At 36.9% G+C, this 16,724-nt stretch overlaps 1 protein-coding gene across 1 annotated transcript in view; it reads left to right on the plus strand.

The window, feature by feature from the left end:
- Positions 1 to 16,724, plus strand: part of LRP1B (LDL receptor related protein 1B) — a 1,653,255-nt gene that overhangs the window by 1,378,751 nt on the left and 257,780 nt on the right. Inside the window, exons 56-57 of the mRNA XM_075529151.1 lie at positions 8,778 to 8,961; positions 12,695 to 12,780. Of these exons, the coding sequence (XP_075385266.1) occupies positions 8,778 to 8,961; positions 12,695 to 12,780 (270 nt within the window). The remainder of the gene's footprint in view (positions 1 to 8,777; positions 8,962 to 12,694; positions 12,781 to 16,724) is intronic.

Consider the following 16,724-nt stretch of genomic DNA (forward strand, 5'->3'; position numbering starts at 1 on the left):
GCATAGTGTCTGGGATCTGAAAGCCTTGTCTTCAAACAAGTAATCATCTAAGCGAGGCGTCAACTAAGTCCATCAGGTTGTGTGAGCCAAACTTGATAATTACAAAACTCAAATATGGTGAAAAGAAACCCATCAAATATTATGAACACCCAATTTGGGGAGACCTATAGGGAATGGTGAGGGCCCAAAACCCACCGACAGAGTATGTGGTTGGTCTGAGTCACTGGTGGATCCGCTCTAGCCACCGGCAAGAGTGGGGACCAGCCTTACGGTCAGACTGAGGCCACAGTGCCCTGGATTATGCTGGAGCAAACTGCACACTCGGCTGGTTGACCACCCTGTAGACGTGTCTCTTATTGGTTCCACGACAGACATTTCTACCTTGCCTTTTTTCATTATTATTGGGGGGGGGGAGGTGTCTGCCTTTTTACACATTATTAGTATTTTCTTCTGTAAACTATTATGTTTTTGCCCTTACCACCTTAGGGCAAGTTTGTTTTCTATTGCTTTCGCTTGGTTCCCAGCTGTGAGGCACAGGAGGACTGAATGCATAATGAGAATAAGGATACCAGGGGATGGAGGTATTATAGGGTGCAGGGGTGGTGGTTTTGGTGGTGGTGGTGCAAAGATTGGGAGAGAAAGGGGATTTGGGGAGTAACTAACAAACAAGGGAGGAGGAGGGACACTAGAATGGATTTTGATTACATGAATCCTCTTAAAGGTGATTTGACCATGGGGGAATTGTCATGCTCTAAAATTGAGGTGGGGGTGGATTGTACTCTGTGACATGATTGAGTGATTTAACTACTGAATTATATAATATGCTAATTATCTGCGAGTAAAACTGGGAAAAATAAAAGAGTACGCTGCTCGGTATTTGCATGGCACACATACATCAGATAATATGAGTTTTCAAATGTCATGGGATAACCGACGGATCAAATATATTTTGAAGTTTTGAAAAAAGAATTAATATAAAATTAGACATTTTAGGATAACTCTAAATTTTAAAAATAAAAATGACATTGGGTATATATAAATTTTAGATTCATAAAAACATATTTATGTTTTCTGTAAAGGTGAAGATATTTTTAATGGATTTCTATCAAATATAGGAACCAGAGTGGGACTGTGGCATAAGCATTTGTTTGTAAGTTCCGTTATTCCAACCCACTAGCTGCTCTGAAGGAGGAAGCTGAAACTGTCTAGTTCCATAAAGATTTTTGGAGCCTCAGAAATTCTATATGTAATCTCTATTATTTGGAATCATCTTTACTTTTTTTATCAATAAATCATTTTATTGGGTATGTTACATATGATGGTGCATACTTCCATTATTTTAAGCAGATTCATACAAATATCGCCATCAACAATTTCAAAACATTATATTTCTTCTTGACCCCTTGAGATCAGCTCTTCTTTACTCCCTCCCTCCCTTGCCCTGTCACCCTCATGTACCCTACATATATTATGTATATCTTTTACTGCCCCTTTCATCCCTTCACCTGCATTCCTGGTGTTTGTCCTCCTGGAGGAGTGTTATTTTGCCACCTTTGCTATCAGCCTTCTCCTCCCGCCCACTCTCCCCCTCCCTTTCCTTCCCCTACCCTCCTGTAGTAATTACTCTCAGTACTGTTTCTGAGGAGTTTGTCGACCCTGAATTTCCTAAATTGAAAGCTCGACTCTATCATGATGTATGTGCACTGGCCTACCTAGAGTTGCTAGGTAGGACTGCAATCATAATAGTCAGGGGAGGAAGGCTTACGGAACTAGAAGAGTGTATGTTCATTTGGAATCATCTTAATGGTAGTTTGTTGTTGTTGTTGACTGTTCACAAATATGCCTGGGTTTTTATGCCCCAAGGTTGATGACTGATCATGAGTTAACTCATGGTATTTCAATTTTCTATGCAGGTTTTAAGTCAGAAATCAATATTGGTGTTTATAGGAGAATCCTAGATCCTATTCGTAGACATTGTCACTTAGGCTAAGATTCTAAGAAAGTGTGAGATAAGTCAAGAACCTTCCACACCCGTCTCTTGCTTTGGCAGTTCCCTCTTTGCCCCTCATTGCTATGCTTGCTTTCGACTCCGCTGTTCAATCCAGATATGTGACATGCAATCCTCTCATATTTCAGTACAGCAAAAGTCACAGCACTAAAGAACTTTTGAATGAATCATGTACAGACACTTTGACTAAGTGCCTTTGGAAGATATACTATTCAATTGAAAGAAGTTTATTAAGAGATAGTAATGAGTTTGACAATAAACTATTTTGAAGGCCAAAACATGATAGTATCCAACAGTGGAAATGATTCTGAAGAAGAATGTATGGGAAATTGTTTTCATTGGAAGTTTATATACATATTACAAATATAATAATGTTTATATACATATTACATATGTAATAAGGTTTATATACATATTACAGGCACAGCTGTTCAATTGAAGATACACAAAGTGTAAGGGAAGTAATAAATTTGTATTACTGTTTGATAAGTTTATTTAATCTGAGAATTTCTCAAGCCTTCGCTGACACTTACATCATCACCGATTGAAAAAAATCTCAGCCAAAATTGACCAGGGAAGGAAGTCAAGGATATCAAGGGTGTAAATTAAGGGTCTGAAGAAGTTTCTCAGTTTCATAGAATGGAAAGGTTACTGGTCCACTGATCCTTTGCTTGAAGCATCCATATTTCCAAACTAGGACTAGAGTGTGGTACAAGCAAATCTTTTTACCTTAGCAATAATTCACAAGCTGTATATCACAAAGCAGACTGCCAAAATCCAGGCCTCCTTTGAATCACTTCATTCCAAATTTTATTTCTTTTTATAGATGAGGGGGTACCCCAAAATGACTGGAGTTTTTCAAAGCTATGTATTATTATTTTTACAAAACAACCTAATCAGCTTCAAAGTACTCTCCATTAAATTTAATACATTTGTCAAATCTGTGATTCCATTCTTATAAACATTTTCAAACTCATCTGTCTGGATGGGTGACAGCACCTCCCTCATTTTTTTCTTCGACTCTTCTATGCCATCAAATTGCTGTCCTTCCATGTTCCTCTTCATTCACAGAAACAAAAAGAAGTCTCACCGCTCTGGCAGGCGGAGATATATATATATATGAATTGATCAAGGATTTACCAGTGTAGGAGGGGGAGGAGGCAGGGGGATAAAGAGGAGCTGATACCAAGGCTCAAGTAGAAAGAAAATGTTTTGAAATGATGATGTTGATATATGTACAAGTTTGCTTGATACATTTGATTTATGGATTGTTATAAGATCTGTAAGAGCCCAAATAAAAATTAATTTTAAAAAAAGTCGCACAGAGAAAGGTCATGTAAGTCAGGTGTGTGGGGCAAGAAAGGCATGCTGGTTTTTTTTGCCCCAAATTGGCGCACTCAGATAGCTATCAGAGCAATTACATTGTCATGGTGGCAAAACTAATCTCCTGTCTGCCACAAATCAGTCCTTTATTGTCACACACTGTTACACACTCTTTTACAGAATCTCTAAATAGAAAGCTTGATTAACAGTTTTACCTGGTGGGATGAGCTCCAAATGCAATTTCCCCTCACATAAAAAACAAACAAACAAACGAGCATTGTCTTGATCTTTGACTGCACTTGAGAAGCTTCTGAGAGGCAAGGTGACAGCAGCATCCTCCACTGGATTGACTTGACTGATGCTTGATTTCAGGGTCTCCTCACCAATAATGACCTTTGGGGAAAAAGAAGTCTGGGTCGTTTTGGAGCTGTTCTCGCAAAGTAGGGCTTGTTGCCACGCGATGCTCTTGTTCCTGATCAGTCAGAACCCGAGGCACACATTTCACAGCGACCCTTCTCATTCCCAGATCTTGAGCACAATTGCAGTTTGGGAGACATTTCCCTCCATTCTGGAAGTTGATGGACTTCCAGAACAAGGTTTGTCATCAACCAACACTTCACCTCTACTGAAATGAGAAAACCACTCGCACATGCGAGTTTTCCGCCTAGTGCTGTCCTTGTAAGCTGTGTTCAACATCACAACAGTTTCTGCTGCATTTTTCCTGAGCAGGAAACAAAATTCCACAGGCGCAAACGGTTCTCTTAAATGGACCATCACAAAAAATAAGATTTGAGCAAAACTGCTTTTATGAAAAAATTCACTGCAACCAGGCGATGCCACTGGGTGCACTAACTCAGTATATTTTCCATGCTGGCCTAACGGGCAAAGATGCTTACTGTGAATGATCCTCCCAGCGGAGCTTCGTTCCGTTGTTTATGTGGGTACCCCTCGCATACCAAAACAGAAGTTCTGTCAATGAGGCAATGATATAGGATGCACCAGTTTCAGAATGCATACTAGCAACAATAATAAAATAGGGGCGTTTTAGAGAGGATATTTTGTGAATGTTAGACAGGCAACATTTGAAACTTTGACATTTATTTAGATGAAGAGAAAAATAACCTTTGAGGCTTTCAGGAGAATTATAAGATCATATTTTTAAAAAAGTAAGTAGCAAGAAAAAAAATCTCATCAGGGTATGTAGAATATGATCTTCCAAAGGGACTCTGAATGCTTGCCATATTTGTCATCTACCATTGTATTTAGGCAAATGCTATACATTATAGCATACCTGAAGATATTATTAAATGTTTATAATAAATCCATGTCAATGCATGATGTGTAAACAAAGTCTACTAAAGCTTATTGTTATTTTCATTTTACATTCCATTGTGCAAAAATAGCCAGCTGCAATGGATGGTTTGGGCCTGAAATAGTTGGTGAACCAAGTATTCAATATAAATACATATTTTCTTTGTAATGTAAATTATTAATTTTTTTACTCAGCTTTTGATAGTTAAACTAATATAATTCACTGCAAAGGTCTTATTTAGATCAAGATTATTTTTATTTAAGCCAGAGTAGCAGAGTTAGGAGAAAAATGGATTTAAAAAATTACATTTCAATTGATCAATTTTAATATTTACTAATAATTTAAAATTAGAATTTCTTTTTGCATAGAATTGTATTATACATTAAGAAACTTTCACTTTTAACTTCAACATTTTTTCATAAACATGTTTTATTTAAGGTACTTGTTTGATGAAATCAAAACCTAAGCTCACTGACATCAAGTTGATTCTGACTGTGGCAACCCTGTAGAACAGGGTAGAGCTGCACCTCTGGGTTTCAGGTACAGTAACTATTGGAGTAGAAAGACTCATCTTTCTCCCAAAGAGCAGCTGCTGGTTTCAAACTGCTAACCTTTGGACAGCAGCCCAGCACATAGCCACTGTGCCATTTGTTTGATGTAGTTCTTTGCGTCTGACAGGAGACATTTAAAATTATTTGCAGAAGCCACTAAATATTGGGAAACCATTAAAAATTTTTTAATAAATCATTTTATTGGGGCTCATACAACTTATCACAATCCATACATACATCAATTGAGTAAAGCACCCTTATATATTCAATGCCTCGTCATTCTCAAAATTCACCTTCCACTTGGGTTCCTGGAATCAGCTCATTTTCCTTTTTTCCCCTCTCCCCCCCATGAACCATTAATAATTTATAAATTATTTTATCTTATCTTACACTGCCAGACATCTCCCTCACCCACCTTCCTGTTGCCCATCCCCCAGAGAAGAGGTTACACGTTCTCCCTTCCTAACTCCCCTTCCCTCCTGGTGTTCACTCCCACTACTGGTCCTTGTGTTTCCAGATCCCTACTGCACCGCTGTGCATCCTCTGGTCTAACCAGTTCTGCAAGGCAGAATTGGGATCATGATAATTGGGGGGGAGGAAGCGTTCAAGAACTAGAGGAAGGTTTTGCGTCTCATTGTTGCTACACTGAACCCATTTTTATAATACAATTTTTGAGGGATCCAGCAACATTATGTAAAATTTCTTTTTACATTATCTTAGGGATATTGTGGGTCAATTCTAGAAAATTGCAATAAAATGAATATCACAATAAAACACCTCACAAAAGTCTTTTGGTTTCCCAGTGCATATAAAAGTTATGTTTATACTGTCTTTACACTATAGTGCATTAAATGTAAAATAGCATTATGAAAAGAAAGTGTCAATTATTATGAAAATTAACAAAACGTGACACCGAGACACAAAGTGAGCCAATGCTGTTAGAAATTCTTTGAATCACATTAAAGACACTGACAATGAAATGTATGTCTGTACTTGTCTTCAAATACAACTTGAATTCAACACTGTGCTTTCGTGCATATTAGCTTTTTGGCTTTTGGAAAACATGCTCAGTGAATTTCCTGTCCTTTTTTTTCCCACAGTAAAAGCACCAAACCATCCTGGCGTTTTCAAGCAGAAGCATAACATCTCTTCCCAAGGAAAGTTGTACTATCATGTATCTCTTTCCAGGGAAAGTACTATCATGTAGACATAATGAGGATCGTGTGGTTTGATAGTCTATTTAGGGGATTTATTAGGCCGGCATGTTTGGAACTAGTTTTCCTTCTGTGACCCTGATAATTTCAGGTTTTACATTTGATTCATATTGAGTTAATTTTGTATGTGGAGGGAGGTTTGGATCCTGTTTTTCTTTTCATTTTTATATCACTTTCCAGATTGTTGCTGGCTCCTTGGATTTGCAAAAATGGGAGATGATGGACAGGGTACAGTGAAGCAGGGGAGAAAGGGAAAGCTTGAAATGTAGTCTTAGGTGGCTAGGAGGATGGGGTATTCATGCTTCCAGTCTCCGCGACCATGGGGAGTAGGAAGGTGCACCTCAGTGCACTGGGGAAGGTTTTCTGAGGGTACATCCTGTAGCCTGAAATCAGCAATCAGGTGTGTGGCTTCACTCAAGAGCAAGGATGGAGTCTACTGGAAGTTTGGTTACATGAGGGATCTATTCCATTATGTACACATACCAAAGTGGTTAGGGAACACCACTCTTGAGGAAAGCTAACTCAGGAACCCAACTACCTTCTTATTCCATAGCTGCCAAAATCTCTGGAAATGTCAACCCCCTTCCTGTGCATTGTCTATGGATGTTTTACATTCTGCTCACCTGGCTTCTCACCAGGTGTTCCTATTTGAGTTCTCTTTCTTATTGGGGATGTTGTGCAGTTGCCTTTCTGTGTTCCTGGAATCGCTGCCAGCTTGGTCTCAAGATGGCAAGATTGCACCTTTGTTGATGGCATACTTCCTCCATGTGGTGTCCATTGACTTTGCTTTTATCCTTTTGATGTGCCAGGCCCCAGGACTGCCTTCTGCATCTGTTTCACGCGTTTTGTTTGTTTGGTGTAAAGAGCATTGCTTGTCCAACTAAGTTGGCATCTTCATTCTTCTCATGAGGAGTATTTGAGTACTAAACTATGCCTGTTTGATTTGCTAGTGGGCTTTGGAAGTTAAAAACACATACACATACATGTAATTTCAGAGAATTAGTAGATAAATGCAATATATATATGGTTCAAGATGAAAGTACTAAGAGCCTGAAAATATCCATTCTTTGCAAAAGGGCTATATGAAAAGGCATTTATTTAGTTTTCATTTTAATAGTTTTACTGATATACAATTCACACATCACACAATCCAGTGGTTTAAACATGCTAAAATAAGTTGTCATTCTGAAGGGAAAAATTAATGACTAATGCCAGGTTGTTTTTTTAATTATAGAAAATATATCTCCCCCCACCCCCCCCCCAGAGAAAAGTAAACTTGATATAAAATCAGACTCACTTTATGAATGTTAATTGAGCCTCATTATTGTTAGGAACAACCAAGTAGGTTTCAACTCCTAGCCACTACATGTGACAGGGTAGAGGTACCTTCATTGTAGGGTTTTCTATGCTATAATATTTATGAGAAAATTACTATTTCTTACAAAGTGACTGTCTAGGATCCACCAACTTTTGGTTAGCAGCCAGGTGCTAACCTATTGCTTCACCAAAATAACCCTAACTAACTGCTGCCATCAAATTACTCCAAAGAATTGTTCCATAGGACTTCTAAGACTAAATCTTTATGAAAATGGAGAGCCTCATTTTTCTCCCATAGAATTACTGGTGGATTTGAACAGTCCTACAATTAGCAGCACAATTTATACTGCTGTTTATACCAGTTTATACCACAGTACTGAATTGAATTTTTCCATGTGCCTGATATATGTATGAAATCCCAATAAATAATAAATTAATTAAAATTAAAATAATGAATGAGAGTAAATGTAAAAAAGAGAGTATTATACATGAACAACAACACGCACAGAAAGATTTAAGTGTGCCTTAGATTTCCTACTAGCTATATTATTTTCAGAATTTCAGTGTCTGAGCATCTAGCTTTCTCTAGGAAACAAGATAATATCAATAATATAGATGGTCTTTAGGGTCTAATGAAATAACATATGGTATGTGACAATACTTGAAGTGTTCACTGTTCTATGTAAGGACTCATTGTCAAAATCTTCGGAATAGACCAAAATGTAAATACAAAGAGCAAAAGAAGTAGAATCCATGGCCCTTTTTTCTGCGTTCTTATTTCTTAGTCACATGACTGAAGTCAATTAACCTTTGCAACCCTGCCAATCTCAGTAAACTTGGGGAGTGTATTGTTGTTATTGCTTCTTTCCTTTTTCTTTTAATATGGGAACAAATCTGCAAAGATACACAATTCTTATTAAAGTTGAATTTTAGGGAGCAGAGACAGCTGATATTATCTACTTTTATTTTTTTCTTCAGACATTCTAAAGGGTTATCAAATAGTAGAAGACAGTGAAATGATATGAATTAATTTTTCTCATTTCTTTCCACAGTGTAAGTGCTGGCCTGGATTTCAACTGAAAGATGATGGTAAAACATGTGTAGACATTGATGAATGTTCTTCAGGCTTTCCTTGTAGCCAGCAATGCATCAATACATTTGGAACGTACAAGTGCCTTTGTACAGATGGGTATGAAATACAACCTGATAACCCAAACGGATGCAAATCACTCTCAGGTATCAAATTCAACTTGTCTACCAATTTTCCTCAATCACATACATAGACTCTGGATTTTCTAGCCTTTCTTATTGAATTCCCCTCCCTGCTGTTTCTGAGAGATCAAACTATTCTCTATTTATCCTTATATGGGCATCTATATTTATCAAATAGTATACACTATAAACACACTAAATTGTTTATGATAATGTGCATTATTGTCCTGTGAATTATTTACTGAATTTTCAAAGTACTCACAAGCAAAAAGACTAGCATTGCTTCCTATTTCATCAAAGATTCCTGGGACTAGATCTGATCAAAACTGCTACAGGAGGTTTTGTGATGCTGTCATAATATCTGCACTTTGTCCATGCCTATGAATGCAATAGGTAACCACAGTAACAACCATGAGAGTCAGTGTCCATGTACTTATGTCACTCCTAGCAACTCTGGATCAGAGCAGAATTGTGTCCCATGGAGTTTCCATGGCTACTTTTACAGAAGTATATGACCAAGTCTTGCTTCCAAATCACCACGGATGGGACACAAACACGAGCCTATGGTTTGCAGAGAAGCACATTAGTTGTTTGGAATGCACAGTTATTCCAAGGAAACAAGGACCCCTTGTACACCAATGTTAAATCCCTGAAAAGTCTACTAAACCCTTAGGTAAACCTGATAGACAAAGCCCAAGAGCGGTTTTCATAGAATGTATGTGGGTGTGCTTGCTGGGTTGTGTGCATGGAACTGGACTTGGCAGGGCATCTGGACTTTTCATATGTCCGGTAAAGGAGCCCTGGCAGCAGAGTGAGGTACACGTTTGGCTATGAAGCATAAGGTCAGCAGTTTAACTCCCCTGGCTGCCATCATCTGTTTGATGTGGCTTTGTTCTGATCATGTACAGCTGCTACTGCTGTCTCTGGTTGCCTGCAAGCCCCCAGGCCTGGCTGGTACCACGGACACACTCCACAGGAGCACAGGGACCACACACAGCAGGTAGCACAGGAACCTACTGCTTGTGGCTGTGTGGCTTCTGGGCTGGTGGAGCAAACCAGGAGGGCTGAAGAGAGTTAGAGAGTATAAGGATGAACGCTAGAGCAATATTACTCTTCCCCTCTGGGAGTTTGGGATCTTTATAGCAATTAAGAAGAAATAATAAACAGAAGGAATGCTGATTTCCCTTCAAAAATAAAACCAAAAAATTTTATGGGCTCACAGATGTGTATGCTTCAGGATATGTCCACTGGACAGTAAGGGACATATACCAGTAAGAATTTTAAAATACAAGCTATAGAAGACAATTTGAGGAGTCCTGGTGGTATAGTGGTTACGTGGCGGGCTGCTAGCCAAAAGATCGGCAGTTTGAAACCACTGACCACTCTATGGGAGAAAGACGAGGCTTTCTACTCCCATAGAAGACAATTTGAATTTTTCACTTGGTGCATCCAATACATATTAAACCTCAGTTATTTGTGTTTGTCTTTCAAAGTATAATGTTCAGTAAAATATGATCTGTTCTTTGAAAGTAATTTAATCCATTAGGAGAGAAAAATGAGCATATTAAAATACCACAAATGAATAATATGATTGTTAAAATGAAAAAATAGGGCATAATACTCAATGAATTTTTGAAAAGTCTTAATAATCTAACTTTGCTTTGGTTATAATGAATCAAATGTCATTATTATTGTCAATATGTGGCAATTACAATATAAGGAACATTAGATATTTTTCTAATCTGTTATCTTGAAATTAATGCCAGTGATAAAACTAGAAAACGTTGGCTATTTTTTACTGGTAAAACACAGAATATTAGGAGCAAATAAATGAGTAATCTTTTTACTCTACTTTCCCTTGTTCTGGGCATATTATTCCCAGACCCTAGTGTGTTTTGTGTATTCACTTGCTTGCTCTTGGTTAGCCTGCTGCTTGCTGTGTTCTGTAGTGAGTTACACGGAAAGGAAGAGTGATGGCTTACCCATCAACGTTCCCATTACATTACAGCTTTCTTAAAAAACAATCAGTGAAGATGAATGTTAACAATTATAATGTACTTCCTGTCTTATTATTTATTCATTCCAGAATTATTTTCCACTAGACACATTAATATTTTTGAATGTCAAAAGATAGATTATTTTTTCACAATGAACATTTAATTTATAAAGAACAGAATTCTCTAAATATTGAGTTGGGATGTACCCGAAGAGTTTTTAATTTGTAATTGAAAGGAATCTTCCCCCTGAGAAATGATTCTGTGATCAGGGGCATCTAAGGCTCAATGTAGCCTCAACAGGAAGAGTAGAATGATTGCCAGGGATACTCAAATAGGTGTCAAGCATATTTGACACACATGTACAACTGGTGTCATAGAACTGAAACTTATAAGCAAAATCAAAAAGAAGGAAAACCTTATTCTAACAACAGTTATTGTGAATCGTAGAGATGCCATGTTACAGAGTAGAACTGTGCCCCGTACCTGCACACGGCTCTTATCCTCATCCACTCCTATTGGAAGGTTGTTTCTCTGGTGAATCGAGTGTAAACCATTTTTCCTACTCAGGTATCTATAAATATAAGGTATTATCCAACATATCACCTATCTTCTGTGAAATTAAAGAAAAGTAGATTATTTCAGATGTGACAAATAATTCTATATTAATACAAAATATAATAAAACCCATATAAATTCTAACAAATGAATGTATCTTTCTGCATTTTTCTTAATACCTGCCAATATACAAATTATTCATCTGTTACTTAAGTATAAGAGTGCATCTTAGAAAATCAAGATCATTAAAAAGGGTGTAAACATATTTTTTAATAAATTGATCTGGGATTTTAACAGCTAAATTGTGGTATGTTGACTTTAACTTTTTCAATTATATGTTTATGTAAATATATGATGGTGTTCAAAGTGGTCAGGCTATCTCCTTCTTTGAAGAACTCACTTTGTTTCAGAATGCCCTCTGTTGAGATAACACGAAGGGATTTAGATGGTAAAAGAAGCACTAAGTTTCATATATGAACCATCATCAGATAATCAGCATGATCTTTTTTAGAATCTCAAACAAGCATAATTTTTCATTAGTCAGTTCATAACAAGGAAATAATTATCGTTAGGGGTTTAAAAATAATTCTCATATGGAAAAGTAAAATTAGTCAGCAAAGATGACGGATCTGAACTTCACACCTCGTCTGGGAAGCCCTGGAGCTGATGAAGAGTGCTCCTGTCGGCAATGTTGCGCTTCTTCTCCACCAATGTCATTTTGAGAAGCTAATCGTTTGATATTCTGATTAAACTTTCTGGTTGGTGAGAGACTACTCCAGATTTCTATGATAAATTTAGATTTCCCTCTCCTAAAATTCATTTAAAATACCACAGTGTAGCAGCAGGTATTTTCCACGTATTGCCAGCACATTAGTTGAGTGTTCAGAAGGAGGAAGAGAAATAGGCTTAGAGGTCTTAGAATTTTCTTCTTTTGTATATCTCTACCTTATTGTGTTCCTTATTCATGAATATTTACTGGTACATAGAAATGCATATGATTATGATAAACTTTACTTATTTTAACTTTCTTAGACAGTGTCCCAACTACCTGCGAAGTTGCCCAGAATGAGTTTTTAGTCATTAACTGAGCTAACCTGAAATGCACCTTAATTTAAATGACTAGGGGGAAAAGACATGGCAATGAAATAGAGTTGAAAATGACAAAGATGAAAACCATCCCTACTGTCCTTTATCTCGGTATTCAGATGAAGAGCCGTTCTTAATTCTTGCGGACCATCATGAGATACGGAAAATCAGCACCGATGGCTCCAACTACACACTTTTAAAACAGGTATGACATTTCATGCTTCCCTGACATGTAGTAGGTTCACTTTGTGAATGCGTTAGTCACAGAAATAGCTTACAATAAGAAGCTATCAATCCCCTCTAGTGGAGGTTTGTCTACACTCACATGATTATCTTAAAGGATGTTTTGTTTCAACTATCCTGAGGATACTTCCAAATTGCTCAATTTAAGAAAGGAAATAATGGCAAAGGTTAAGTGCTGCCCCCCCCAAAAAATAAAAATACTCTTTACCTCTAGAAAAGCTATATATATTTTTAATGTACAATGTTCTTATGAGCTTTTTTTGCACATTTTTATCAACCCTCCCCTTTTAGGATATATGTGCACCCTACATACTCTAGTATAAGTCAACCTGTACATACTTAAGTATAAGCTGAGGCACCTAATGTTACCACATAAACTGCACTGAAAATATGCTGAAAAGCTCAGCTTACACACGAGTACATACAGTCTATATAATCTGTTTAGAAATTCAAGTCTCTGCTCACAGAACCAAGAAATAAAATGGGATCAATAATACATACAGTCTTTACAATTTACAATTAGCAAAAGAACAAAAACAAAATATGATAGTAATTGAGTCATGTTTAAAAGACTGAGACACAAGTTTTCACTCTTAACCTCTTCACTTCTCAACCCTAATTTACTTCAAGGCAAATCTGGGCAGGATTTACTCAAAATTTTAAATCCTATTAGAGTTTACTTACATAAGTTATTTGCGATGAATCGGTGAGACTGCAATTTTAGGATGCATTTACTTTATCCATGCCTTAGATAGAAAAATGAATCACTAAAGTTAGAATGACTACTATGTCTAGAGAAATCATATATATTTAGTTATACACTATTTTAAGTTGTCAAGAGACTTTGCTTCCTTAAAATAGATATATTTTGTATTTAATTCGCTAAAAATTCCTTTCACCCTAATTGTATAAAGTTGTTCTTAAATACCATAGTGTCCATTCCTGCTCACTGCAAGTCTTTGGGTAACAGAGGAAACAGTGCCCAGTCAAGTGCTGTCTTCATGGATGTTAATTTTTGAATACATTTTTTTCAGTCACTGTGTCACCCTCTGCTTCACCAGGCACATCTTTGTCCAGGGACTCTGCTGCAAATAGCAGGTTCACAGTACACAATACAAAGTCTCACCATCCTCACTGTAAGAAGAATTCTGGCTGTACTTTCTTTGAGAAAAATGGTTTTTTGATAGTCCACGAGACATTAAATATTCTTCATGAATAGCGTATTTCAAAGGCATCAGTCCTTTGGCTTTCCTCGTCCATCGCCTACTTCCACATGGGTATGACATGATGGAAATGCCATGATTGAGTTGGGAGAACCTGCGTCCTCAGAGTGACAGCTTTGCTCCTGAACACTTTACAGAGGTCTTTGGCAACAGATTTGCCCTGTCCAACTAAAACCACACAAGGGAATAAAGAACAACTCACTGCCATTTGGTTAATTCTGACTTATCGGACAGAAGTGACCTACCTCTCTTGGTTTCAACAGCCCCATGCAGACACCACTAGGCTGCCAGCTCTCCTTAGGTGACAGCATGTGTGAGAGAGCGACTAGAACAAATGTGCCCAAAGTCCACTACTTCTGTTCATAGCAGCTGGAGGTAGAGACGAAGAAGGGTATTCATGGGGTGGGTCTTTATGAATGTCAGAAATATGAGCTTTAACTAAAATTATTTGTACCACCTACTGAAGGATTCTTTCACCGCTGTTGTTAAATTTCCACTTGTTTTTAATAAGGACTTAGTCTTATTTCATGTGAAATACCCATTATCAGATATGATTATTTACTCTTTCTCACAATGGTTACTTTTCAAGCCATTTCTTAGGCAATACTCTGAAAACTGATATTTTTACATGATTTCTGGCTACTTATGAAAAAAATGGTGTCCAATGCTGAGCCCACATTTACGAATGTCCATAATTTGAGTTATGTAGCCACTGCCCTTGTGACATATAGCCTGTGCCCACGTCAGTCCCATCTTCAGCTCTTCCACATGCTTATTACACATAAAGACTGCTTGAGGCAGAGCAGAATAGTTAAGCTTTTGGGTGTTATTGAAAGGTGTGCGATTTGAATTCACCCAGTAACTACATGAGAGCAAAACTGGAGTTCTATTACAAAAGAAGAGGACTACATCATATAAACTAAGTAAGGAATAATTGGACCCTCTCATATGGAGTCATTATGAGTCCAAATAGACTCAACAGCACCTCATAGCAACTGCAGGCACATGTCCCGTGCTCATGACTTTCTATCAGGGTGACTCTTGATCTTCCATTAGGAGCGAGCCACCAAGGTCCACGCCATCATACTGCCTCTCTCTATATCTATCTTTATGATAGGATGCAGCATAAAATGCTTTCCTGATGTTTATAAAAATTAGGCAGATTTAAAATATTTTCAAGACTTGATTATCTCTCCAAGAGATAAAAGAGAAATAGCCTTAGGAAAAATTAAGTTTACATAACTATGATATTTTTAAATGGAAAAGATTTGGTGTCCACATTGTGTTCTTCATCTAACTTAATTCAATGATTTTACCTAAATCATTTTAAGATTATATCAAATTTATTAAATACTGAGGACTACATAGTTTTATTGGGATATTTTTCCTGTCTTCTGATTAATCATCTTTATATCTTTAAATTTAGGTACACCAACCATCAACTACTTTGCTTCTTTTTAGAAGAGAGACATGTCTATTTTCGCCTTACCAATTCTTTGGAATTCTTAACTTTTTTGACTGTGCTTTCTCAATTAATGGGGAAAATGTTCTCTCTTTAGAATGCATTGTATACCTTCCAACTGAAAGTTTTAAATAGCAGCAACCTCACTCTTCTGGAAAGAATTACAAGAGCTCTTCAGAGAAAGATTCTTGCTTTAACCTAATAAAGCTTCTTGCTTCATTTTCCAATGACTTTTACTATTTTGTTTTTGCTGTCTTTCATTGCTAACATGTTGTCATAGGCTATTTTGCATGAGGAAACATATTGTTCTCTAAGAACTGAATAATTTGTATGTATTTTATCTGATTGAATCATTTAATACAAATTTTAGCGTACCATTGGGAAGGTATTGTTGTAAACGACTCTACCCATGTGGGAATGCATTTTAGAGACTTTTCTAAGTGATGTCTTTCTGGGAGTAAGCAGGGAGTAGGGAGGACAAAGAATCTCAAGAGCATCCTTAGTATCTGTGTCTTTGGACAGCACTTGATGATAATGTCTATTGAGTGAGAAAACAGAGACTCTAAGAAATTAATGACAAGTCTTTGGCTGTTTTGCTCGAGGGCTGCAATAAATATATAATTTCTGACAGGTGAAATATTTTAAGTTATAATTTTATCAGAGCATTACAGACATTTTCAAGAAGTTCGACTGACACTTGTTTTTTTTCACACTCACAGAGGTTCTGCCTACGTATGCAGAATAATTAAAAAAGGGAATAATTGCCTCATTTTCTGTAATCCAAAAATGAATCAAAAGACAACATCCTTGTTTAAATTATTTGAAAATTTTATGTGTAGCTAATAAGTAAGGATGATTTAACCAAACTATCCTGGATTTTACTTTCACTATTGATATAATCAATACCAAGCTCATAGATAAAATTATAACAAATTAGAAGTGTTTATTTTTTGTCCCACTCTATTTCCTAAAATATACTGACATTTCAGCCAGTTAACTTAAATTGACATACCACATTTAGAAATAATATCGATTTTAGGAATGAAAATTAATCAAGTAACTCTTCAATGTTATGTAATGAAATTCTAACAGTGTCTTTTATTCCAATAAAAGTGTTCAGAGGAACAAAATACAATTTCCTGAAGTAATCATCTTGAACTACAGATGTGAAAGGAACATGTAGGATTTCAGCTCAGAAGCCACTGGCGTGACTCCAGCATT

The sequence above is a fragment of the Tenrec ecaudatus genome, chromosome 13, assembly GCF_050624435.1.
Source record: "Tenrec ecaudatus isolate mTenEca1 chromosome 13, mTenEca1.hap1, whole genome shotgun sequence".
Lineage (NCBI taxonomy): Eukaryota > Metazoa > Chordata > Mammalia > Afrosoricida > Tenrecidae > Tenrec > Tenrec ecaudatus.